The 23,904-nt window shown below is 50.2% G+C and overlaps 1 protein-coding gene across 1 annotated transcript; it reads right to left on the reverse strand.

The window, feature by feature from the left end:
- Positions 1-1,012: 1,012 nt before the first annotated feature.
- On the reverse strand, positions 1,013-8,069 carry LOC125328707 (protein unc-80 homolog). Its single transcript, XM_048309773.1, has 4 exons — positions 7,680-8,069; positions 5,706-5,829; positions 3,452-3,658; positions 1,013-1,904 (listed from the first exon to the last, which is right to left on the reverse strand). The coding sequence occupies exons 1-4, from the start codon at positions 7,800-7,802 to the stop codon at positions 1,606-1,608; spliced, it is 753 nt and encodes a 250-aa protein (XP_048165730.1). The 5' UTR covers positions 7,803-8,069; the 3' UTR covers positions 1,013-1,605.
- Positions 8,070-23,904: the final 15,835 nt, after the last annotated feature.

Consider the following 23,904-nt stretch of genomic DNA (forward strand, 5'->3'; position numbering starts at 1 on the left):
GCCTGGACTAGTGGGGCAGGGGGACCTTCTCACTCTCTACAACTCCCAGACAAGAGAGTGGAGCCAGGCTGGAGTTGGCCTCTCCTCCCTTGCCACCAGCAACAGGACAAGATGAAATGGCCTCAAGCTGCACCAGGGGAAGCTCAGGCTGGACAGGAGGAATTTCTTCCTGGAAAGGGTTGCTAAGCATTAGAATGGGCTGCTCAGGGAGGTGATGGAGTCATCACCCCTGGAGGTGTTCAAGAAATGACTGGACATGGGACTTGGTGCCATGGTCTAGTTGACAAGGTGGTGATCAGTCAAAGGTTGAACTTGATGATCTCAGAGGTCTTTTCCAACCTTAATGGTTCTGTGATACTGTGACGGGGGTGGCAGAGGTGATAAAACACAAACAGCTGCCTTGCTCACCTCACCTTTCCAAAATCTCTGTTTTACTTATGCAGTCTGATTTTCACAACCAGTATTTTACAGATCAGCTTCAACATTTAGAAACAAGGCAAATTCTTGCCAAGGAAAAAAGACTGAAGCACTTCCTTTTGAATTTGTTTTCCTAAGAAGAAAGCACATAAACTGCTTGCCATGTATGAGCAGCAGCTGCCATCTCGTGGCAACAGGGGTGGCCATCACTGAAGAAAAGTCTCCCCTTGTGCGGGAGAAAATTCAGTGCCCCATCAGCTCAGGGATGCTGATCTGGATGTCATAGTAGAGAAAAATCAAAGAGACCAGGAGAAAGTTGGAGGATCTGCTGCTGCTGAGCAGCCAGACCTTTCTGCACGAGGAGCTTTGGCTTTACAGTGGTACTTTTTTATATCGTCAATGGGAGAAGGGAGGAAGGTGGGGGGAGGAGAAGAGTTCTGAAGGTGTGGTATAATTTTTTTTTCTTATTTTAGGTCTGTTAATAAACTTCTTTATATTCTTTCAAGTTTGGTGCCTGCTTTGTTTTTCTTCTAATTCTTATCTCACAGAAGGTAATAGTAATGAGTATTTTGGACCAAACCACTACACAGGGACAACCTTATATTTGACTGAACAGAGATCAAAACCTCAGTGGCACAGGGTACATGGAGATGAGGGCTTCCTTATTCTAAGCTCTATCCTCATGATCCTGTCATGAGACAGCTCCTTCCTCCATGATGATTTAGTCTGTCCAAGAGACAAGGTAGGCTAAATAAGGTAGAGTACCATCTGCTGGTCTACCTGGTAACCGGTGAGAAGCTGTGATTAACTTAAGCCCCAGATGCCTCAGCCTAGTAGCTGTTTGTCCATCCACAAAATTCCTGTCAGAACCTTCATCCAAGAGATGGAAAGAGGAGTGGTCCTTCTTGGCTGTTAGCTGTATTGCCCAGCTCTATGCAGAAGAGAGATTACTAGAAGATTTCTGCCAACATCCTCCCAGGTTCAGCACATTCACACTCCTTCCAAGTGCTTTGAATGTCTTCATTGTAGAATTAAGTCCACATGCCTTTCCCCATCCAGAGGAACTAAGACTAGCTGTACTCCATGGATCAGAGCACCTGGATGACTGACATGCTCTTTAGCTTTGGCTAGGAAAAAGCTCTGTGATTTAGTTTCAAAGGGTTCTTAGGCCTACTAACTTCTGAAAGGTCACTCCATACATATATAATTCTTCCAGAAGTGCTGTTCCTCTGTTCTCAGCTGGGGAATAAGGGCTATCTTGCCTTCAGGGAGTGAAATATCAGGAGCCAAAGCAACTGTTACCTTGCACTGGATGAAGGGCCGAAGGAGCACAAAGATAGGGATCCGTGTTCTTACGATAAAGTCGAGGAAATCCCACAGGGCCAGCCCTCCCACCTTCCTCAGGGCCATCTCTTTGACTTGCAGGCTCAGCCAGTACCACTGGCTGTCCAGTTGGCGTTCAAAGCAAACAAGGATCACCTTCAGGGCTACAGGGGAACACACATGAGCAAAGGGCAGTCAGAGATGTTACCAGTGTCCCTCATGAGCACTGGGGGAAGAATGGGGGAGGGGGCCACAGTGAGCACAAACCTATACAGGCATGCTTTGCATGTACATGCACATGCACACCCACACACCTCAGAGTCACAACTGTCTTTTCTATCAGTCTCCAAACATGGCAGAGAAGGAGCAACCAACCTTCTAGTAATAAAGGCCTCAGGATCAGTATTGGCAGTCCCATTCCCAGAGAAATTTTTCTACTTCATATCTAAGTCCCTCTGTATTTTCTTGCTCTGGCTTTCCCTCTCCCTCCCTGTAGAGCTCTTTTGTCTTCCCAGAATCCGATATTTTGAAAGCAGCTCAGAGTAGGAATACAGCCCTGGCTGATCAGACAACCTCAAAAATCTTGACCAAGCATATCCACACAAAGAGTCACCCTGTGAGCACAATAATCTGCCGATGATTTATAGGACAATGAAAAGAACCTTTCTAGCAGTGCAGCTGCATGAGTCATGGTCACACTGCAATTTAAATACAAATATGGTCCAGTAAGCCAAGGGTAGTAATTCACAAGAGCAAGAGCATGGCATTACAAATGGGGATGAACAGCAATGAAGTTCAAAACAATGCTCTGCATTAAAGTGGGCAGTGATTAACACTTGACTTACAGGAGAGACAAGGAATCTCTGCCTTTCCATGTTCCCCATGTCTGGTAAAAACATTGTTGGGGGAAAGTTGACTACTCCATCTTTCTTAATGGGATGGCCAAGACTTCTCAGCCATTACACCTCTGTATCCTGGTTTGTTTGGGTGGGGGGCTAAATCAGTGGTGAACTGCCAATTTTTCATCAGTTTTACTCCATTCCTCAGATACAGGTTAACAAAGACCAAATATAAATCTTCAGATAAATGCTCGCCCTCACAAAATCAGAAACAGAGAAGCTGTTTTTGAAGGGGTGCTTTGAGAGAAAACTGTCCCCGTATAGGCCCGACTGCCTGCAGTGCTGCTGCATCTCCAATTTAATTATTTTTTCTGTCCTTTCACCTGTGGGTCAGATGGGAGATAAGGCAGTACTATCTTGCACCACCCTACAGCAAGCAGGGGGCATACCAGTCAGTAAGGACCGTGTGTGGGGCCAGCAGCCAGACAGACTACACCACCTCTCACCCTAGATAGCCAAGGGCCAGTGAGGCTGTGATGTTAGGGGTTGATGGGCAGTCTGACTCGCCTTTGTGGCTTCACTGCTGTAGTCTGGCAGTGTGAAAACTGAGCGACTTCTACCTGTGCTGCTTCTCCTCCAGCTGCAGTGCAGACATCACTCATGTTGTGATATATTCCAGAGGTACTCCTGGCTTCATGCTCTGGCCTGGCCCCTTGTTCAGGATAAGGCCTAAAGCAGCTCTAAAGAGGTCAGTTAGCTCCTGCCTGAGATGGTTTTCTTTAGTGCTCTCTACAGAGAGCACTCCACTCTACTCTTGAGCACTCCACCATAGCTCTGTCTCTTCTCAGTGGTCAGTAGAAGCCATCACTCACCCAGGTAGGCAGCCTGGCTGGTGGATTCTGCAAGCCCTTCCCGCCGCAGGTCCTTCCCTGCATCCCCTGGGGTGGAGCAGTGGGCGGGGGAGCTCTCCAGCATAAAATTCTTGCTGCGGGAAGTGCTGATGATGCGAGGTGGCAGGAGGATATTGATAACAGTCTGGAGCAGCAGCAGGACCTCAGGCTGCTCCAGCCAGGGGCTGTCTGAGATACATTGGGAGGGGAAAGAGAGAGAAAGATCAGGCTACATCCCATCATAGACACCCAAAAGATCCAGACTCTGTTCAGTTCCAAAATGGGGCGTGACACAGATCCGTGCTGTAAATCAAATCTCTCCTGATGGGAGAGAGTTTTTTAAAGTCCTTGTTAGGAGTTCAAGAGACAAACGGAGACTTTCCGCTTTCACTGCTGCTGGGTAGTTGTTTATTAAGTCTTATCAGAGAAACAGAGTCACTAGCATCACCCAGACACAGTACAGAGCAGAGAATGCAGGAGAAAGCCCCAATTATCAAGATTTATACAGCCTTTTAAAGATAATTTAACCAATGGTTACTAAAAACATATATTATTTTCACTTTCCTACCAATTATTCAGTAACACAGCCAGGAACTGCAGAATTTTTTGTCCAATCATCCAAAATTACTTTTACTGCAGAATATGGAGTAGTAGAAGAAGAAGAAGAAAAAGGTTTGGAGAACAACAACAATCCTCCATTTTGTTGGTTTTTGCTCTTATCTATTTATTACAAAGAGAAGCTTAAAACCTCTTAATTTTTTCACCCTGTGACAATCTTACATAGTAGTCTATCACCTAATTCACACCATTGTATTTTCTAGCTCTTGTCTGATAGTTGGTAATTTTTTCCAAGGTTGGAGATCAAAACAGTGTTGTTCAGGGGGTAAAACCCCTTCAAAACAGGCAGAGAAATATTCTCGGTACTCTGGGTTCCTACAGGGTGCATCTCAAATGTCCCCTAAGCATAAACTCCGTCCCACACACCTTGTTATGCTGCTTCTCCTCCTGCAAGCAAAGTTTATTTTAGCACCAACACAAACACACACAAACATAGAGCCACACAGCACAAGGAAATGTCCCATTCAGTGGTCTCATTTCCTTTTAGCATTCCCCTCTCCCTTTACTCTTTGCTTTCATTTAGGGATTTACCAGTGAATACCCTCTATAGCAGAAAGCAAGGAGCAGGACTTGTGCAAGACAAGTGGCATGGACTGGGCAAACTGTGATCCACAGGGGCACACAATTTCTGTGACCTCTGTGTTGAGCTTTTGACAGCGTACCCTTCCTTCTCGGACCAGGGTAAGAGAGCAGAGGAGGCTGCTGTTCTGCTAAGTTCTTTATTTCATAGTTTCACGGCTTTCTTGAAGGCAGAGTTTGAAGGGGGGTACATGATAAAGCCAAGCAGCAGCAGCAACAGCAGGCAAAACCAGCTTCTTCTACATGCTCTATATGCTCCAGTTATTTTCTTACAGAAGTGTGGATTATATTTGTTAACTGACCAATAAGATTAATACACGATTCTAGTTTTCCTTTCCTTAACCTATCCTGGTCTAATTCAAACAGTCATAAATCTTACACAAGTATTACATAGGTATTACACAAATTTGCATACATAGTTTATATCAGTTCTTATTGTTTATGTGAACACTCTATCTAAAAAATATGAACAGTATAGTTCTATCTATATTTTGTCTAAAGTAAAGAATTCTGTGAAAAGGTAACACTGCTGCAGCAAGAACTGTGTTTAAGGTCTCTGCTACAGCTTTTTAATGTTTAAAGCACTTAGCATGTATTTCTACTAAAAGTTAAAAATCTATATTTCTATTTCACTTTGGTGTGACTTCATGTATCTCAGCTTGTCCAAAGGTTTTAATTCAACCCCTGTGCTTTGGCTTCCCTCTGGGCCTGAGTCCAGAGGAGCTTTCACTCCAACACCTCTGCTCCCCTCTGTGACTTCTGCTACAACAAATTTGTCTTGCCCTGCACTCCAGTTTCAAAAGCAGGAGCACATCTGTGTAGGACCTGACTCAAGAACCAAGGCACAGCTGAAATAAAGAGAAGAAATAACAACTCCTCCCAGCAGGGCTCTTTTCAGTCTCAGACCCAAAGGGCACTTAGCTGACATACTGCCAGTGACAGAAAACCAAATTAAAAAATAAGAATAAAATACAGAGAGCAGGGAAAGTGCAAATATCCAAAAGAGGGACAAAAATTCTTTTTGTTAAATTAGTCAGACCTTTGCTTCCAGATCCTACTGTGAGCACAAATGGAATCAGTAGGTTTAAAAGCATTCCTTCCCTTCTTTCCTGATTGGTGAATGGGGAGACGACATGGCTTAGGGGGAAATCTTCTTTCAAAGCCTGTGCAGTAACAATAAAAAAGGATTAAACGATTTCATCAGCAGATCATGCACACAAGTCACTGCAGGGAATGACGATCCCCTGGCCACCCTGTTCACACAGTACACCACCAGCTCTGATGACCTGATTCAGCATTAACTGAATGAGATGTCCTCAGACCACTTAGTCAGGAGTAAAAGGAATTCACAGAGTAACATAGGGATCACCTGCTCTTGTCATAGCCAAATGTAAGAAGCCCAGACTCCTAACTCTTAAATATCATTAACAAAATCAGATGTATCCCACAGGAGTCAGTTGAGTGTTAGTCCTAAGCTCTCCACTGCTGTGAATGGTATCAGGATCTGACACAGACTATAGAGAATAAAAAAAGGAACAGAGGAAACTGCACAAATGACATTATCTAAATATTCTCCTGTCCGAACACAGAGGCTATTCCCAAACACATTTTTGGTCTGCCTCACTTTGTGCTGCCCTGTCATCCTTCTTAACACAAAGAATGAACTCCTGAAAAATAAACAAAATGCATGCTTACTTTTTGACACACAGTCAAGCTTACATTGAAAGGTCTTTCACCTTTTTTTAGAGGAAGTAATTCAAAAGGCTGTCACCAAAACCTTTGCTCATTTACAACATCCCAGTTGCTACAGACTGTGAAATGCAGCTGAACCTTGTAATTCCTCAAGCTTGCAGACCTGGGCTGAGAAATTCTAGGAGATGTTTTCTGATGGGGTGTGAGGTACTTCTGTTTTGTATTCTGCTGGAAGTATTGGGAATTATGACTTGTGTTTTTCCTGACATGTTCGTTTTTCATTACATTTAAGCCCACAAATGAGTGAACAGGGAGAAGAAGATAATAGAAGTAAAAGTTCCCAATAATTTTTTTAAAATTTATTGATTTGGTACCTGTTTTTGTTTTATTTTTTAATATATAATATTTCACAGCAAGTGAAACTGGCCTTTTTGGGGTTTTTTTGTGGTTTGTTTTGTTTTGATTAAGGAACCATTACCTCAGAGCTGGAAGAAATCTGTTCTCTTTCTGTGCCAGTTTGTACCAAAAAGTCCTTTCGTGCCTCATGCTTGGAGGGACCACTTTGTGTGTTGGTCCCTGTAAGCCTTCCTTTCCAAGCCATCCTGCTGCTCAGAAATACCTGCCTAAGTATTCAACTGGATGTACCAATGCATATTTAAAAATTCAAGTTTGAGCTAAATTAGCTTTGGTCACCATTCAGACTAATTTCATGCCAGTGGGGAAGGAAAGGGACACAGAGGCAGAAAGACTCTGTAGAAAGTTATAGTGCTGCTATGAGAAAGGAATAGTGGTGAAAATCTGCAAAAAGTCTGGAACTTTTTTTAATTCTGGCAACAAGGATATCATTGCATCAGCAGCTGAAAAGTCAAGTTGCCGGCTTTTAGTGCTGGCACACTGTGTGATCAGCTCAGGTAAGAGCAGAAGAGCACAAACTCCACTCTCAGTTACACACATGGTCCCACAGGAAAGTTTGCATGGATGTAACCTAGGCCAGGGCCCATCCTCCTGTGGCAGAAGTCTTACACTAACTCCTTAGATCCTGCAGACAATCCTAACCTGCTTGTCAGAGCCTTAAACAGCATCCATCAGCCAAACTCCCTGGATTTCCAATGGCAGTGTTATGCTTGCTGTGGCCTTGGCCCCAACAGATGAATTCTGAGCTCAGTTCAAGCCTTCAGAAAGGAGGGAGAATTTACATGTTGCTTCTCCTTAATTTTTTGTGTATGTTCCACACTTTTTGCAGAAAGAAAACAGAGCACTGATGAGTTGGTGTCTCAACCAGAAGCTCTAAAGGCCTGGCCGTGGGCCAGGGCAGACACACCTGTATCTGCAATGCTACAAGCCGGACAACAGCTGTGCTGAAGGGCAGAGGTGGCGAGAGATAAGGGCTGAGATGAAGAAGGGGTAATCCGTCAGCCACACTGGAGGGTCCTACCACTCCCATCACCTGCAATACAAACAGAGCACATCACCATAACTGGCTACTTACAGTTTCATCCATGCCATATCCTCCAACGTCAGTGAAATGGAGGTGCCTTTCATTGAGCACTGAGCTGGGGTGGATCTAGGAGAACCAGCCCCCCCAGTGGTCCTTGCAGGAGCTGGGGCCAGTGAGGAGAAGGAGTTCTAGCAGGGAAAGGGAGGGGAAAAGAGGGAACCAGCAAGGATGGGAGGAGTGCATAGGTAACCCGGTACATTCATAAATGTACCCAGTACCAACCCTGAATGACCAGCACTGGACTGGTGGAACAGCTAGAGTTGGAGGATATGTCATTTGACAACTGTAACAAATAAAAATCTGTCATCAAAGCAAAAAGTCTGCATTGAAACTGGACATCTTTTCCCTTCCCTTGCTTGAAAACTAATGTCCTAAGTTTGACCCAAGCCAGGTTTTGTACAATGTTCAGATTCCTCTCCTTCCTCTCAAACACAGTATGTTTTGGGGAACTCTAAGTATGATTCCTCTCAGCTGACTGACCCCAGATGTCTGAAGCAGAGTCACCTGCATGTGACCTGGTTGTCTGGAACTCCTTGAATAATCACCAGAAGGAAACAGCGCTTCTAGGGGAGAGTTATTTGTACTGTTTGGGATGTGTTCCTCAGGAATTAAATCACAGGTCTCCATATGCCTGTTTCTTGCCATGACCAGACACATCTAGATGATGGGAACAGGGAGAAGGTACCTGGCAGATACCTAAGCTTATGGGAGATGAATGCATGCCTCTTTTCCAAATCCAGCCTGGGGAAAAGGTAGTAACCAGTTTTTTGCCAGAAAACCAAAGAGCAATTTAGAAGGGAAAGAGTCAGAGCTCCTTCTTTATATCACTATGGATTATCATTGAGATATTTCCTCACCTTCTCGGGTGATTGATTTTTGGGGCTCCATGGTCTACACATGATACACCATGCAGTCAATGCTCCCACAGCTCATAGTGCACCCAGTTCTGACAGCTAAAGGTAAAATACTTGTAGCAGTAAGAGTACATGTTCCTGGTAGCTCTCCCTGGTGTTCCCAGCCAGCGGAATGTAAGCACAATGACTGCACCTCAGTGTAGATACAAAAATGCTGCTAGCAAGGATTTTCTTGCTATTTTCTAAGTCTGTGAGAGACTTTTCTCTCTCACAGAAGAGGTAGCAGAGTAAGTAAACAACCAAGCCACCTGCAACCTTGAAAAGTCTTGTTTATGGTACAGTAGAAAAATATTTTGACAATGGATGTTTTAGGATTTTAGCCAATCACCCCAAGAGGTGGCTGATCCTTTGTCCAATTAGACTATGAAGAAAAAAGTCTAGAAAAGAGTTTGTAAAATAATTAAATAAATCAATCTTGCTGCACAGTTCCTGCCTGCTGGATCTTCTCTCCTCCTCCTCCCTATGGCTGCGGGACACAGTGATATACCCTAGGGCCCAGGCCTGCGGTAATACCTCAGCACTGTGGAGCTTCCTGCTATTTTTAGAGCACTGGCCGATTCTTATTGTGGGCCCCTTGGAGATCTTTCTGGGGTGATTCACTCTGCCATGCCTGCTTGCCAAACTGCAAGTCCATTCCAAACTCCTATTTGAGCTGTGTAGCAACCTGCCCATGTAACAATTCTAAGTAGTCTGAGGGCCCAGATTTGTGTTAGCGCCAGGTAGCTGCTAACTCTGCTTGGACGAAGAAGAAGTCTTATGGACTCTGACAGGTTGGAGCTTTCCTGCCCTTGCAGTAATGAGTGCTGAATTGACCTGAAGGAAAGGAACATGGCAAAACCTGATATTGCGTTTTAACTAATGATCATTGTTTTTAAAGCCCCTCAGAGCACTTCTGAACCCTGAAATGTTTTTTATAGCTGCTAGATAAGGTTACAACATTTGTGCTCTAAGGAGAAAATGTTAACAATAAAATTCTAGTGCAGCCTTTCTCCCTTAATTTATATTTTTGCACATGGAATGAAAGCATGCTTGTTTGCCCAAATGGCTGGAGTTACATGAATATCAAAATGGGGGCTTGCCATCCATACATGCCAGCAGTGTAACAGCTGCAGAAACACTATGGTCTATCACTGAATGACCAGGCAAACTCAGTCCATTTCATTTGTCTGTTGAAACACACTTAGGAGCATAAACTTTACTAAGAGAGGGATCTGTGTGGATACAAAAATGCTGCTAGCAAGGATTTTCTTGCTATTTTCTAAGCCCATGAGAGACTTTTCTCTCTCACAGAAGAGGTAGCAGAGTTATGTAAACAACCAAACACCTGCAGCCTTGAAAAGTCTTGTTTATAATACAGTAGAAAAATATTTTGGCAATGGATGTTTTAGGATTTTAGTCAATCATCCCAAGGGGTGGCTGATCCTTTGTCCAATTAGACTATGAAGAAAAAAGTCTAGAAAAGAGTTTGTAAAATAATTAAATAAATCAATCTTGCTGCACTTCTCCTCCCTATGGCTGCGGGACACGGTGAAATATCCTAGGACATAGGGCTGTGATAATATTTGGTGCTGCCCGACATGATCTGCACGCTGCGAAGTGTCCTGCTGCTGCAAGCCAAGCCGAATTTCTCTAGAGGTATGCTGTTCCCCTTTCCCCCCGGGACCGGGAAGTCCGACAGGACTGAGAAATGGCGAACAGCGGCTCACAAACCGACGCTGTGGTAATGGACTGGAAAGGTGTGTTTAGTATAATGCACACCTCCATTCCTGATAACTCACTTCAGGAATTATTAGATTGGGCTACCTTAAAAGGGATTTCCATGGACAGAGATACTGCCCTGGACTTTGCCTTATGGTAGGAACTTGGCTGTGCTGTCTGACAGGGAATCCTGTTTTGGGACCCAGAAGTGTTAGGATTATACCAAACTTGGCGTTCGTTATTTATGCTGCTGACCGACCTTGACTGTAGCAGCAGAGCTGGCTTGCCTATTTCAGTGATGAATGACGGAGGGATGTCCGAGGTGGACCCCGCTGACCGGGCTCCAGGGGCAAGTGATGGTAAATCCGAAAAAACACCCTCAGCTCCACAGGCAGAGCCTGCACCGCCTCACCCTGCACAATCACAGGACTCCACAGCCGCCAGGGACCCCGCACCAGCAGAGGCAGGGGTGTCAGGGCAGCGAGAAGATGCACAGTACACCTTGCCGCTCGGCTCGGCAGCAGCCACGGCTTATCCAGGGCCGTGAATTAGCGGTTTAGCGAATTGGACCATGGCAGCTCCTAGCCTGTTTTGTATGCGCCAGCAGAGCCAAAACTGCCTGGACGTCCCTTCTTGGCCGGTGCGGCTCCAGGCGGGCCTGCACCGAGACTGCCTGGGTGTGGTCCACTGCCCTCCTTGGCGCTGGACTGTTCTGCACCGCTGCAGAACCGAGCCATCGACTTTTTAATACAGCATCTGACTTTGCTGACAGAGCTGCTGAGCATATCACGGAAGCTGGAGGAACTGCTCAGCTTGCAAAAGCAGCTGCTGCAGATGCCAGAGGCACCCTGCCACGCGGGGTGCACCAGGCCCACGCCGCCCACAGGAGATGCGGCTCCGAATCAGGAAGCGGCGCGGCCAGCGGCAAACCTGGAAGTAGCGCTGCCGTGGGAAAACCCAGAAGCAGCAGCAGCAGCCGCGCCCCAGCCAGTGGCAGCACCGAATGCGGCTGTGGAGCAAGATCCAGCGGCGGCACCGGGCGCTGGCGCGGTGGAAGAGACGAACGCGGTGTCGGGCGCGGCTGCAGCGTGGGGGCCAGCGGTGGCGCCAGGTGCTGGCATGGCGCAAGAGACGGGCGCGGCGCCAGGCGCGGCTGCAGCCCTGGAGACGGCTACAGCAGCTCCAGTACCAGTTCGGTCGGGATCGGCCGAGACGGCATCCCGTAAATAGGCTGCTGTTCAAACTGCAGCGCAGCCAGCTGTAGTCTGTGCTGTCTGTTCTGCCGCTAGCCAACCTAGCCAAAGTGCCCCTCCCCACCCACCTCTGTTCACTCACAGCGTCTCTGAGTTGCCTTTGCCTGATGATTCCTCATCAGAAAGTGAGGTAGATGAGGTTCTGGCCCCGGGGTGTAAAGCTGCCATAGCCGGGCGGCAATGGAAAGGCTGCTGCGGTCTCGCCCCTGGACCTTTCTGGACTGCATGGTAACAGTGTGTCCGACCCACTACAATCGCTTCTTAGAGTCAGTTAAGATGCGAGTGTTGGAGGAGGGAGATTGGAAATTAATGGAAACACTTGGAATGCCAAATAGATTTGAGGATTCTGGGGATAATCAGGAAGCTGTTACACTCCAGCTACAGGCTGTGCCAGAAGTTCAGGATGGTAGTGATTCCCCAAAAGGGGAGATCCAAGCTTTCCCAGTGTATAAGGCTCTCCCAAATTCAGGGGAGCATGACAAACACGAGGTGATTGCTTGGAAGGTTGCCCAGGATCTGCAATCCAAGGTGGCACAACATGGGCTAGGTTCTGCTGAGGTTATGCAGATAGTAAGGGTGATAAATACAGATTTGCTTGCTCCATTTGATATTAGACACTTAGGTCAAATTCTATTTCAACCTATACAATTTACAGTTTTTGAGAAAACCTGGAGAAAGCTGGCCAACAAGGCTGCATTAGGGACTATGCAGCTCCCTGCTGCCGATCCTAGATGGACAGCGGGAACGGATGCTCTTATGGGAACTGGTCCCTTCTCTGATCCCAGCCTACAGGGTACCTTGTCCTCTAGCATCCTGCAGCAAGCTCAACAGGTCGGCATGGCTGCCCTGTTGAAAACCAGAGAGTTGTCTGTGCCTAGAAAGCAATATACTGAAATAGTTCAAGGGAAATCAGAGTCATTCCTCTCCTTTGTAGAGAAAGTTGCGGCTTCTCTCAAGAAGCAGGTTGAGGATGACGGGTTAAGGCAGATGTTGTTAAGGCAGTTAGTGAGAGATAACGCAAATGAGGAGTGCGGAAAAGTCATAGATGCCTTATCAGGGGACCCTGAGGTAACAGACATGGTCAAAGCCTGCATTATGGTGGGATCTGGGAACCAGAAAAGGTCTGCTTTGGCTGTGTTCCTGCAGCCTGTTCATGCATCTTCTGATAGTGAACCAAAGCAACCAAAACAGGCAAAAAAACGGAAGTGGCCTAAGCCGAGCCAAAAAGAAAACACATCGATCCCTCACTGCAAGAGGTGTGGCAGGCCAGGGCATTGCTCGGACTATTGTAGATCTCTGACTCATGCCTATGGTCGGCCGTTGTGAGGAAACTTCCGCCGGGGTGCAAGGAGGGGGAATTGCTCTCCAATGCAGTCGCTCCCCCAGAGAGTGGCACAGGTACAGGCACAGGCCTACTCCGCCACCCTAGAGACAGCACCCAGGGATCAGACGATTTTGACGTCCACACCGCAGCCACAGTCGTCTTAGACTCTAGCGGTATTTATAAGGTTCCCTTGGATGCATATGGACCCTTAGCCCAGGGACCCAGTGCAATGCTGGTGGGAAAAACCTGACGTTTACCCATCAAGGAATCTTAGTGCACTCAAGAGTTATTGACGCTGACTTTAAAAGTCAGATTTGCGCTATGGTCTCCACGCAAAAACCCCTATTCCTGAAAAGAGCTGCCTTGCTAAATTAGTGCCTTTTAAGTCTTGTGTCCCCAGGATAGAACAACAAACTCACAAAGATAACGGCAGTGGATCTACGGGACTTCCGCAGGCTTTCTGGACTGCACACATCTCTGACCAAAGGCTGCAGATGACATGTACCCTGATCCTGCCGAACACTCGTCCACTCCGGACTCAGCTTTGAGGTTTGATTGATACGGGTACTGATGTAACTATCATCTCCTTCTCTGTGTGGCCTCCCTCATGGCCTTTAGCCCCGGTGGGACTGGCCATCTCAGGAGTAGGAGGAACTACGCAGAGCTATTTAAGCGAACGGCCTGTGGTGGTGAAGGACCCAGAGGGGCACCCAGCCTTATGTTTAGGTTTATGTTAGGCCTTATGTTACTACCACTTCCCTTAACCTTTGGGGACGGGACGTGTTGGCAGCTTGGGGGGTATGGATTGGGACAAATTTTTAATAGGGGTCACTGTGTGTAAGGGCGCACCTTTGCAGTGGCTGACTAACACACCAATCTGAGTCAGGCTCTGCTCAGTTAGCCGAATTAAGGGCTGTTGAATTAATGGTCTTTCAATGATTCTCACAGGAACCTTTGGATTTGGTTACTGAAGCCGACTAGAAAAAGATTTGTATACAATCAATCACCTTACAGTACCACAAATTCAAATAATCCGGTTATTTTGAATCATTTTCTCTCATTGCAGTCTTCAGGTGAGACAAAACTGCCCCGGGCAAAAGCCTGAGTACGGAATTTACTCACTAACCAGTGGCAAGGCCCGCATGAGCTTATCGTTTGGGGTCGTGGGTATGCTTGCATTTCCACAGATACTGGGGTACGGTGGCTACCTTCAAAATGCGTTCGCCCTGACCTACGGCAGCAGAGGCAGAACAGGCAACCTCCAAATGATGACCAGAACGCCAACCATCCAAATGGCAACCAGAATGTAGATCATCAGCCTAATGACTCTTCTGATGATGACCAAGATGTCAACCATCAGGCGGATGGTCCTTCTACAAGCAGAGACTGGGATGGTCCTTCCACAGCAGAGACTGAACTTTAAATTTCTTCTTATGGAGTCAGATAGTTAAAGCCTTAAGGACATATTTAGAATTAATAACTGATGTAAATTTCTATTTAGGATTAATAGTAGAGTTGTTATCTTATCAAACAAAAAGGGGGAATGGTGGATACAAAAACGCTGCTAGCAAGGATTTTCTTGCTATTTTCTAAGTCCGTGAGAGACTTTTCTCTCTCACAGAAGAGGTAGCAGAGTTATGTAAACAACCAAACACCTGCAGCCTTGAAAAGTCTTGTTTATAGTACAGTAGAAAAATATATTGACAATGGATGTTTTAGGATTTTAGCCAATTACCCCAAGGGGTGGCTGATCCTTTGTTCAACTAGACTATGAAGAAAATGTCTAGAAAAGAGTTTGTAAAATAATTAAATAAATCAATCTTGCTGCACAGTTCCTGCCTGCTGGATCTTCTCTCCTCCTCCTCCTCCCTAAGGCTTCAGGACATGGTGATACACCCTAGGACTGCGGTAATAGTGGTAACCTTACCCTCTCAATTTCGCAGCTCCCAAACCCTCTCCAAAACATCCAGCAACTGCTCCCAATGAAAAAGTTCTAGAACAAAAAGCCAATTCTGGCCTTCACAGCCCCTTTGCAGTCTAGAGGAAACAAACCAGTGGTATGCTCTTTCCTTCTCAACTACATGTAGCGCATAATCACGTTCTCTCAAGGTGGCAGAGTCCTTGGCAGAAGCGACGCGTCTCCAGCTGCAGCTTGGATGGAGAGACGCGCCAGGCCAGAAAGCATTTGCCGGCCTTCCCTCTTCCCTGTGCAACCTGATTCTTGCAGCACAATCCCTTCCATAGACCTTCCCTGTCGCCGAGTTGAAGCACCTAGAGCTCACACAGAGAGAAGTGTCAGGAAGGAAAACGTTCCAAAAGTACCTCCTTCTCTTAACAGCATATAAATTACGCACAACACACTTGCGGTACTCCCTGCATTTTCCTTCTCAGATAGACGTACGATCACATTGTTCTTCGCTCTCGCAGCTTGGCTGACAACGTCCACCAGCTGTTCTCCTAGAAAAAGGCTCAAGAAGAAAAAGTTAGTGCTGGGCTGCACCTTCCCCTTGCCGCATGTAAGTCCCACCAAACTCACTGCTGCACTCTACACTGCATCTAGCATGCTGTTCTCTCCATCTCAGCACCGAAAATTTAAGCACATTTTTTTCCCATGGGGCACTGGATGACCAATGGGTAGGAGCACAAGTAGCTACCGTTGAACTTTTCTCTTGCAGCTGCTACCGTGTATTCAGCAGACAAGCAAGTTGCAAGCACACTCTTCTTGACGCCTGTACACTGCGCACACAAGCCCGGTGCTCTGTGGCTTCCTTCTTCACCTTATGTAACTGTTGGGGTTTTAGTTTAGTCTTAGTTTTTTCCTGTTAAAGGAATTTTCTCCCATATGCATGTTGCTAGGGGACAAATAGCTGTACTTAAGAAAGACAAAAAAGGGAGTGGGGCGGGCCTGGCTACTCATTTGTCTACACCTGGGTGTGGGGTCAGTTTGCTCTGAGCGTCCGGAGAGAGAAGCTGCAGAGAAAGGAGCTGCTGCTTCTTTCTTTTTGGCCGTTCTTTCTTCCTGCTGGAAACAACGCCGGGACCCCAAAAGCCGCTTTCCCTGCCCTGCTGGAGGCCGAGCTGTGGCTGCCCTGCCCCGCTGCTGCTTCGAGCTTTCGCTACGCTGGAGCCCTGCTCGCCCTGCCTGCCTGGGCCTCCGTGGGGTTCTCCCATCTGGATACATCTCGTCTGCCACCCGGGATTTGCGTTCGTCCCTGCCGCTCCAGCCTGCCGTTCCAGCCTGCCGCTCCAGCCTGCTGTTCCTGAGAGCCCGGGATCGGCTGCCCAGTGGTTTGTGAAGCTCCTTTGTTCCATCCCTCCTGGGATCCCAGGGCACTGGTGCCGCGTGTTTCCTGAGCTCGCTCCGGAGCGCCCCCTGCAGCCGCGGGGGAACCATCGCACCTGCCCTGCTCACCGGGAGCCGCCAGCGCCCCTGCCGGCTGCGAGCGGAACTGCACCCGAGGGGAAACAGCCTGACAGCCGAGAAGGCTGGGACTGGGTTTGTGTTTGCTGTTCCTGCCATAGTTGTTGTTGTTTTGTTTGACTGCTTATATACATATATATATAGAGAGAGAGTAAAGAACTGTTATTCCTATTTCCCACATCTTTGCCTAAAGGCCCTTGATTTCAAAATATAATAACTTGGAGGGAAAAGGGGTTATATCTGCCACTTCAAGGGGGGCTTCTGCCTTCCTTAGCAGACACCTGTCTTTCAAAACCGAGACAGTAACAAGTTGCACTTTCCTTCTCCCGGAGGCGAATCGTGGTCTACTGCTTGCGCAGAACGCTGTGCCGGCAGCGAAGAGCCCTGACGCGCTGCTTCTGCTGAAACATTCAACTTTGCCACTCTTCAGCGCAAATGCTGCACACATCCACAGTGTGCTGTGCACGCTTCTTCCTCAGCTCTGTGTGCAATCATATGCTTTCAGATTCACAGGGTCTGAACTGTCCATCTAGCTGCCACTCAGGCAAATGTGCCAAGAGAGACGCACTTGCTGTATTAGTCCTTTCAAAGTGGCAGGCTTTCAACAGAGCACCACAATCTGGGCAATGAGAGGGGGTAATGAAGAACACGCTCTTGCCCTGGCACACATTTCTCTCTGTGTGAGACGTCTATCCGGATCTTTGCTCCTTGCGAGGCTGTAATGGGGGCGGTGGTACTTGGAGCTGAGAAGGGCCATGCAGAGGGCAGCACGAGCTGACGGCGCTTTGCAGGTTGTAAAGGAACCAGGGCTGCCCCATGACTTTGGTGCAAATACAAGTTTCCACAAGCAAGCTCCCGTCCAGCTTGTTGTCCTGGCATAGTTCTCTGTGCGAGACATAGGCGAGCAGCTTTCCCTTTTGATTCAGAATGCAAGAGAGGCAGAATGTGGCGGTACATAGCTCTGCGAAGGAAAGTGCATGACACCGGCGTCTTTTGGCAGAGGCAGCATGCTGCCAGCACAGTGTTCTGTGCGAGAAGTAGACGACGATTTGCCTCCGGGAGAAGGAAAGCGCGATGTGTTACAAAAGGTCAAGAAGGAAGCCGCAGAGCACCGGGCTTGTGTGCGCAGTGTACCGAATTGCAGAAGTCCAGCAAAAGCTCGTTCATGATCAGAGGAAGCTGAGAACGCTGTTGTTGCTTCCAAAAGGAACGTTCAGTGGTTGGACTCCTTCACACTACGTGGAGAAAAACCCTTTTGTACACCTTCAGTGTTGCAGAGTCCGACGAGGTAGAGCTCACACAGAAGGACGCGTCAAAAGAGAAGGGGTTCTTACAGTATCTTCTTCTCTTAGCAGCCTTGAAGCTGAGCACAACAGACTGCAGCAGGGTACCTTCTTTCTCAGAGGATCATGGTTCTTGTTTTCTCTTACCCTCATTGAGAAGTGCTGGCTTTTCCAAGGGGATCTTGCTGGGAGGTTATGCAATCTCCTTATCAGCAGGTCTCCCTCCAGGGCAGGGGCTGGGCATACCCCACAGTCTTCCACAGAAGTTGGCACGGCCTCCCTGGGACACGTCCCGGCTGGTGGCCATCCTAAAGCCGGGGCTGTGACACAGACAAGGAACATGTGGGTCAGGGCACGAATGCTGCTCTGACTCCAGGGCCCTGGGGAGCACTGAAATCAGCAGGTGTGGCAGAGTCCCCTCCGAAGCAGACCTGCTGACCCCAGGGCCCTGGGGAGCACTGAAATCAGCAGGTGTGGCAGAGTCCCCTCCGAAGCAGACCTGCCACCCCCTGAGCCCTGGCAGCGCTGGTGCCCGTCTCCTGCCCCAGAGACCTGTGTCCCCGGGGGGCTTCTCTGCCAGAGGGCAGCCAAAGCCAAGGTGCGTTGGGGTCTGTGCTGCTTCCTGCAGGGGGCTGTTGGCAGGAGCACCTGGAGCAACTGGGGGCAACACTTGGCATCTGACACGAGATGTTGCTCCTTCCTGGAATGAATTTTATCATGGAAGGGATTAGCAGTAGCACCAGAACAGCATCAGCTGCTGAGTTTCGCAGGACAAAGAGATTCTACTGAGACACTGTGAAGTTTCCTTGTACTTTTCTTTCGCCTTGTCTTTCTTGCATTCTGGAAATAAAAGAATCGGCCCAGCCTCTGATATTCAACATTCCAGTTGCTGCGTGTCTGGCTGTGGCAGCTCACGTCCAAACACAACTGCGTCCCTGCTGAGCAGGGCAATGGACGGCTTAAAACAGGGAGGTTCCCCAGGGAACATCCAAGGAGACACCTGGGGAAGCGCAGAGGATAGGGATAGCTCTGGGAGGAGAAGCTGTTCTGTGTCTCTGATGATGGTGCCAGCACCCTGAAGGAGCAGCCAAGACAGGCCCTGGAAGCAGGCATGTCCTGCCCTTTTCTGCTGTCACATGGACATGGAACACACTTGTTGCCACAGGTCCAGCAGACGTGATGCGTGGACATGGAACACACTTGTTGTCACAGGTCCAGCAGACGTGATGCAGGAACAATGGAGGGCCATGCATTGGTAGGGAATGGCCTCCAGCAAGAGCAAAGCAGGATCCTCTAGCAGCAAAGCCTGAGCTTGTGAACCGGGCCATCTCCTCTACCCACAATCAAGTGCTTCCCTCCACCCCTGAACATCTGCAGCCACTCCCTGCTTTTCTTCAGTGCCAGCTGCATCTTCCTTTGTTCCAAGCAAGTCCAAAGTTAGTTTGGAAGGTCATGCATGTGTCTTTAAGGTGCCTGAATGGAGGAGAAGGATGGCATCTGCAGTGCAGGGCTCGTGTCCCATCAGTCTCGCTCTCACGGTGGCACTAATGCCGCTGCCTTGGGACACCTGACTGTGGAAGGTGAGTCTGCCCTCAGTCACGGCCACTGAAGTCAGTCAGGGGCACAGGCTGCAGCTGAAGCTGCCAAGCATCGCTGTGAGGCTGGCAAGGCAAGAGAAAGCCATTGTGGCCAATTCTGCTGGAGCCTTTTGCCAAGCCACGTGCAGCTGTGCCCACAGAACTCCTGTTTGGCACCCCAGCTGGTGCAGATGCCTCGTTGAGCCGGTGCCAGTGCTCAGGCTCCTGCTGTTCCTGTGCACACTCTGCTGCTGTTTCTCTGGTGTCCAGAGCCGCTTTGGCAGCAGCAAGAGCAGCCCTGCTTGAGGAGACATCGCCGTCCTCCCCATGGTGGCAGCAGCTGTGTGGGCCCAGAGCTTTGTGTCGGGGGGCCGCAGTCACAGCACCGTGGCCTTGGCAGCCACGGGGGCCCATGCTAGCCACCAGCCCTGCCTCTGCCAACTGCCCCTTATTGGCAGCAGCCAGGGGCCGTGCCCTGGTAGGGCCCCCCTGCCCTCCTTGTCCCCAGCCAATCCAGCCTGGGCACCTCGGGGTGGTCCCCACCTCCTGCTGAGGCCTGGCCTCGAGGGCTTCTGCCACAGGCGTGGGAGACGCTTTGGGAAAGCGCCAGAGCAGCCGGATGGCAGGAACGAGGTGGCTGCCTGGGGGCTGCTTCTGGCTTCTGACACCCAGTTGGTCAGACCTTCCCACCACCTTGGCCCCTCAGGCTCTCCCCCAGCTCAGCCAAGCTGCCTGACAGCAGCGCAGCCCCAATGGAGCTCCAGGCGAGCCAGATCAAGAGGCACCTCGGAGCCCTCAGCAATGCCGCCAGCAACACATGGGCAGGAGGATACAGATGGCGGTTCCTGCCTGGGACAGGGCTTGTGGCCATCTCCAGGCACCAGTCCCGCAGGGATCCCCGCAGCTCTGGCCCCTGCCCACCCGTTCTGTCAGCACCACTAAGGCTTCAGCACAACCACCAAAGGCCAAGGGGCTTCTGGCCATTTTCCCTTCAACACTGCACGCCCAGGCAACCTGTTGAGCACAAGCACCTCTTCCAGGGCGCTCCCTATGCCCTGCAGACACTGGGCACCAAAAGAAAACTCCTGGGAGTCTGCATATTATAACATATTCTATATTTACAAACTAAAGAAAAATGAAAAGAAGAAAAGAACAATCGTAAAGAAAAGGAAAATCCCCGCTGGCTCAGGTGGCCCCATCAGACAGAGCCTCCCAGATCAGCTCTCTGCAGAGCTCATGCAGCACAGCAAGCCACAGCCTGACAGACGAGGCCGTGTCTTCCATGCCCTGCGGAGCTGATCTTGCAGCCTCCGGAATGTGGAGTATGGAGCTCTCTCTACTGCTCTGAGGACATACAGTGTTTGAAGTGCCAGGCTTCTGATGGCAGGGCTGATGTCCTCTGACAGGTGTTCAAGGGCTGCAAGAGAGAGGAACAGAGCCATGCTCAGATTCCGGATCTGCAGGGAGCCAAGGAGACCCCCTTGCCAGGGCCATCCCAGCCTGCTCTTGCCATGGCCAGGAGGGAGCAGGGACAAACGGGATCAGCCTGAAGTTGCTGGCCACAAATGCCCCACGTGCCCCTGAAAAACCTCTCTGCTCTGTCCAAGGCACCCCTCGCCCACACAGGGAGCAGAGCCCTCCGCAGCCGGGGCAGGGATTGCAGCATTGCAGCTCCCTCTGAAAACTCCTGTTGACGCCTCGCTGCCGTCACTCACCTCCACAGATGAACTTGAATTCTGCCGGCTGCCTTCTAAAGCGCCGCCCGGCGATTCCTGGGAACACAGAGCCTGTCACGGCCCCAGCGGCACAGCTCCCTCCCAGCAGTGCTGCCAGCTCCGTGGCCACACGCTCTCCTCCCCCCGGCAGGGCTCAGCCCGAGTCCTTGCCGCATCCTGACGCCCGAGGGCAGGCGGGGCTGCACGGCCCCGGGCCCGGATCCCGCTGCCGGGGCAGCAGCCGGGGCCGGGGCCGAGCTGCGGCGGGGCGGGGAGGGGCCCCGGCCTCGTGGCTCACCCATGAACCTGACGGCCGCCTCTCGCAGGGGCTCCTGTGGGCTGTACAGGTACGGCAGGGCCCGGCGCAAGTGCTCGGCCGCTCGGCTCCTGTCCTCTGCCAGCTGCAGAGAGCGCCAGGAGGGAAGGGTTGGCGCGGGCTCAGCCCCTTAGCCGGGCGCTCCCTGCGCCGAGCCCTGGCCTCCCCTGCCCGCACAGCCCGAAGGCCCGGCCAGCAGCCGCTGTCACCGGGCTCTGGAGAGGGCGGAGGGCCGGGTGCTGCCCGGGGAGCTGCGGTGCCGCCCCCGCCCCACAGCCCAGCTGGGCGGGGGCTCCATCGGCGCCCGGCTCGGCGCCAGAGGAGGGTGGAGAAGAGCCCGCGCGGCCCAGGGAAGGGAGCAGCGTGTGGGGCTCAGGCTGGCACCTCTGGGTGCAGCACTGAGGAGGGGCGCAGCTGCCAGCCCCACACACTGAATGCCACAGTCAGGGGGCTTCTCAAAGCTGAGACTGGTTTCCAGGCCATCCGTACCAGATACTCGCCAAACTTCTAGAGTTTCTCCTTCTTCATGGGCTTTTTGAGGTCCCTCCTCTTCAGGAACTTGGCCGCACAAAGCAGCGTTTTGTGAGAGGCCTGGAGAGCAGCACAGACACGGAGACGGCACCACAGCCCAGGGCACAGGAGTCATGTTTTTGTGTCAAGGCGTGGAGGAGGCTGCAGCCTGCAAGGCTCCAGGCCAGGAGGCAGCCGAGCCTCCTCACAGGGCGACACCAGCAGCCAATAAATCCTTACATCTGCCACTTCCTGGTTCTCATCATGGCAGTGGAAGAAGAGGGGGAGCAGGCTCTGACACAGAGGTATCTTGAAAGGCTTTTTTCCCTCTTCCACTAAAAAGTCCTGCATTTCTTGAAAGAGGATCATGGAGAGCAGCTGCACATGGCTATTGTCCTGTATGAAAGGAAGAAAAAAAGTCCTCAGCATTGGCTTAGCCAGGCCCACCTGGGCACAGGCCTGAAAATCCACAGGACACAAAGACTCTGGGAGGCACCCAGTGGCTGTGGCTGGGAGCACAGAGCCTTACATTGTCAAAGAGTGGTAGGAGCGCCTCAGCCAGCCGCAGGGCGATGGGGCTGGGTATCAGCATGTCTTTGTCCAAGACTGTAAAGCTGAGTATAATGAGTGTTATTGCAACCATGTCTCCATATGTGTCCTGCAGGAGCTCCACGGAGTTTTCAGTCAGGCTCCATATTTTTTCAGCCTGTGTGGAACACAAGGCTGTGCAACCCCACCCTGCAGGCGCAGGGCCCAGAGGCCAAAGGCCTGTCCCAAAGCCCTCAGGCAGCTGAACCGGGAGGCAGGAGAGCTGGAAGCAGCTGCCTCAGTGCCCAAAGCCCAGCCAAGCCCAAGGGACTGCATTCTCCAGCCCCACGCTGCCAGAGCAGCTTCAGCTGCTGCCCCCTTCTCACCATCGAGCGATCGTCACTGAGCACCAGGAGGGCCCTGAGTGCCAGGTGACACCTCTCCATGCACTTGGTCTGCAGATACTTTGACATGATCCCCAGGACGCTATCACCGCATTCACTCAAGTCCAGGCACTCGAGGACCTGAAAGGCACAGGGCAGTGGCAGGGGAGCCGGCCAGCAGGAGCCCGGAACTGCACAGGGCTGGGCCCAGGCAGCAGCGCAGGGCGCGGGCACCGTCCCAGGAATCTGTGGCTACGGGAGGGCAGAGAGCTGGGAGGCAGCTCAGCGAGGCAGTGCTGTGTAGCAGGGGGGGGGTCCCGGGAGCAGGGGAATCCAGCCAGACTCATGATACAAACACTGATACGATTTGAGCATCGTGCTCCCCTCTTATTATTCCGTTACACCAAGTTATACTTTTTCCAAAGTTCACGCCCCTTTCTCATGAGAAAGCCTCTAAGCAGTGGGGGAGCTGACCAGTGTATATCTTTTCCCAAGGCTGTTCAAGGCTGCCAGCTAGCAGGTACCTTGCAAGCATGTTTTCAGCCTGAGGCCCCATCAGGGGTACTTCTGCAACAGCCCTGGGATGCCCAAACCCTCCTGGGGTATCCTATATTCCACAAGGAATCCCTCTACTCACCCCCCGTTTTCTTTTTGGGCAACCCAGGTCTGGTCGATGATTTTTCGCAGCCCTGCTTTAAGGCAAAAAATACACCCAAGTATTATTAAACCTAATATAACTACAAATAGCAATCGGCAGCCTTCTACTACCAAGGTACACAGCCATCTGGTGATACCCAGACCCTTAAGCCAATCTCCAATAGGGTCGTCAGTCTCCTGAAGGATGTGTAGGCCCCTCTGGAGGTCAGAGAGGTGCTTGTGAATTGGGACAGAGTGTTCAGAAAGATTCATACAGTACATACCCTGGAACTCTTTGCAGCCGTGGCCGTGAGCTAGTAGTAGAAAATCAATGGCTGCTCGATTTTGTAATACTGCATGTCTAACACTAGTAACATCTACGCTTAACTCATTAAGTATCTGCGAAGTTATGTTTAACTTATCCCTCTCCCAGCAAGCAAGTTTATGCAAAATAGCGTGAGCCCTGGCTGCCGAAACACCAGGTAACAAC

This window comes from Corvus hawaiiensis, chromosome 7 (genome assembly GCF_020740725.1).
Source record: "Corvus hawaiiensis isolate bCorHaw1 chromosome 7, bCorHaw1.pri.cur, whole genome shotgun sequence".
In the NCBI taxonomy this organism is placed as follows: domain Eukaryota; kingdom Metazoa; phylum Chordata; class Aves; order Passeriformes; family Corvidae; genus Corvus; species Corvus hawaiiensis.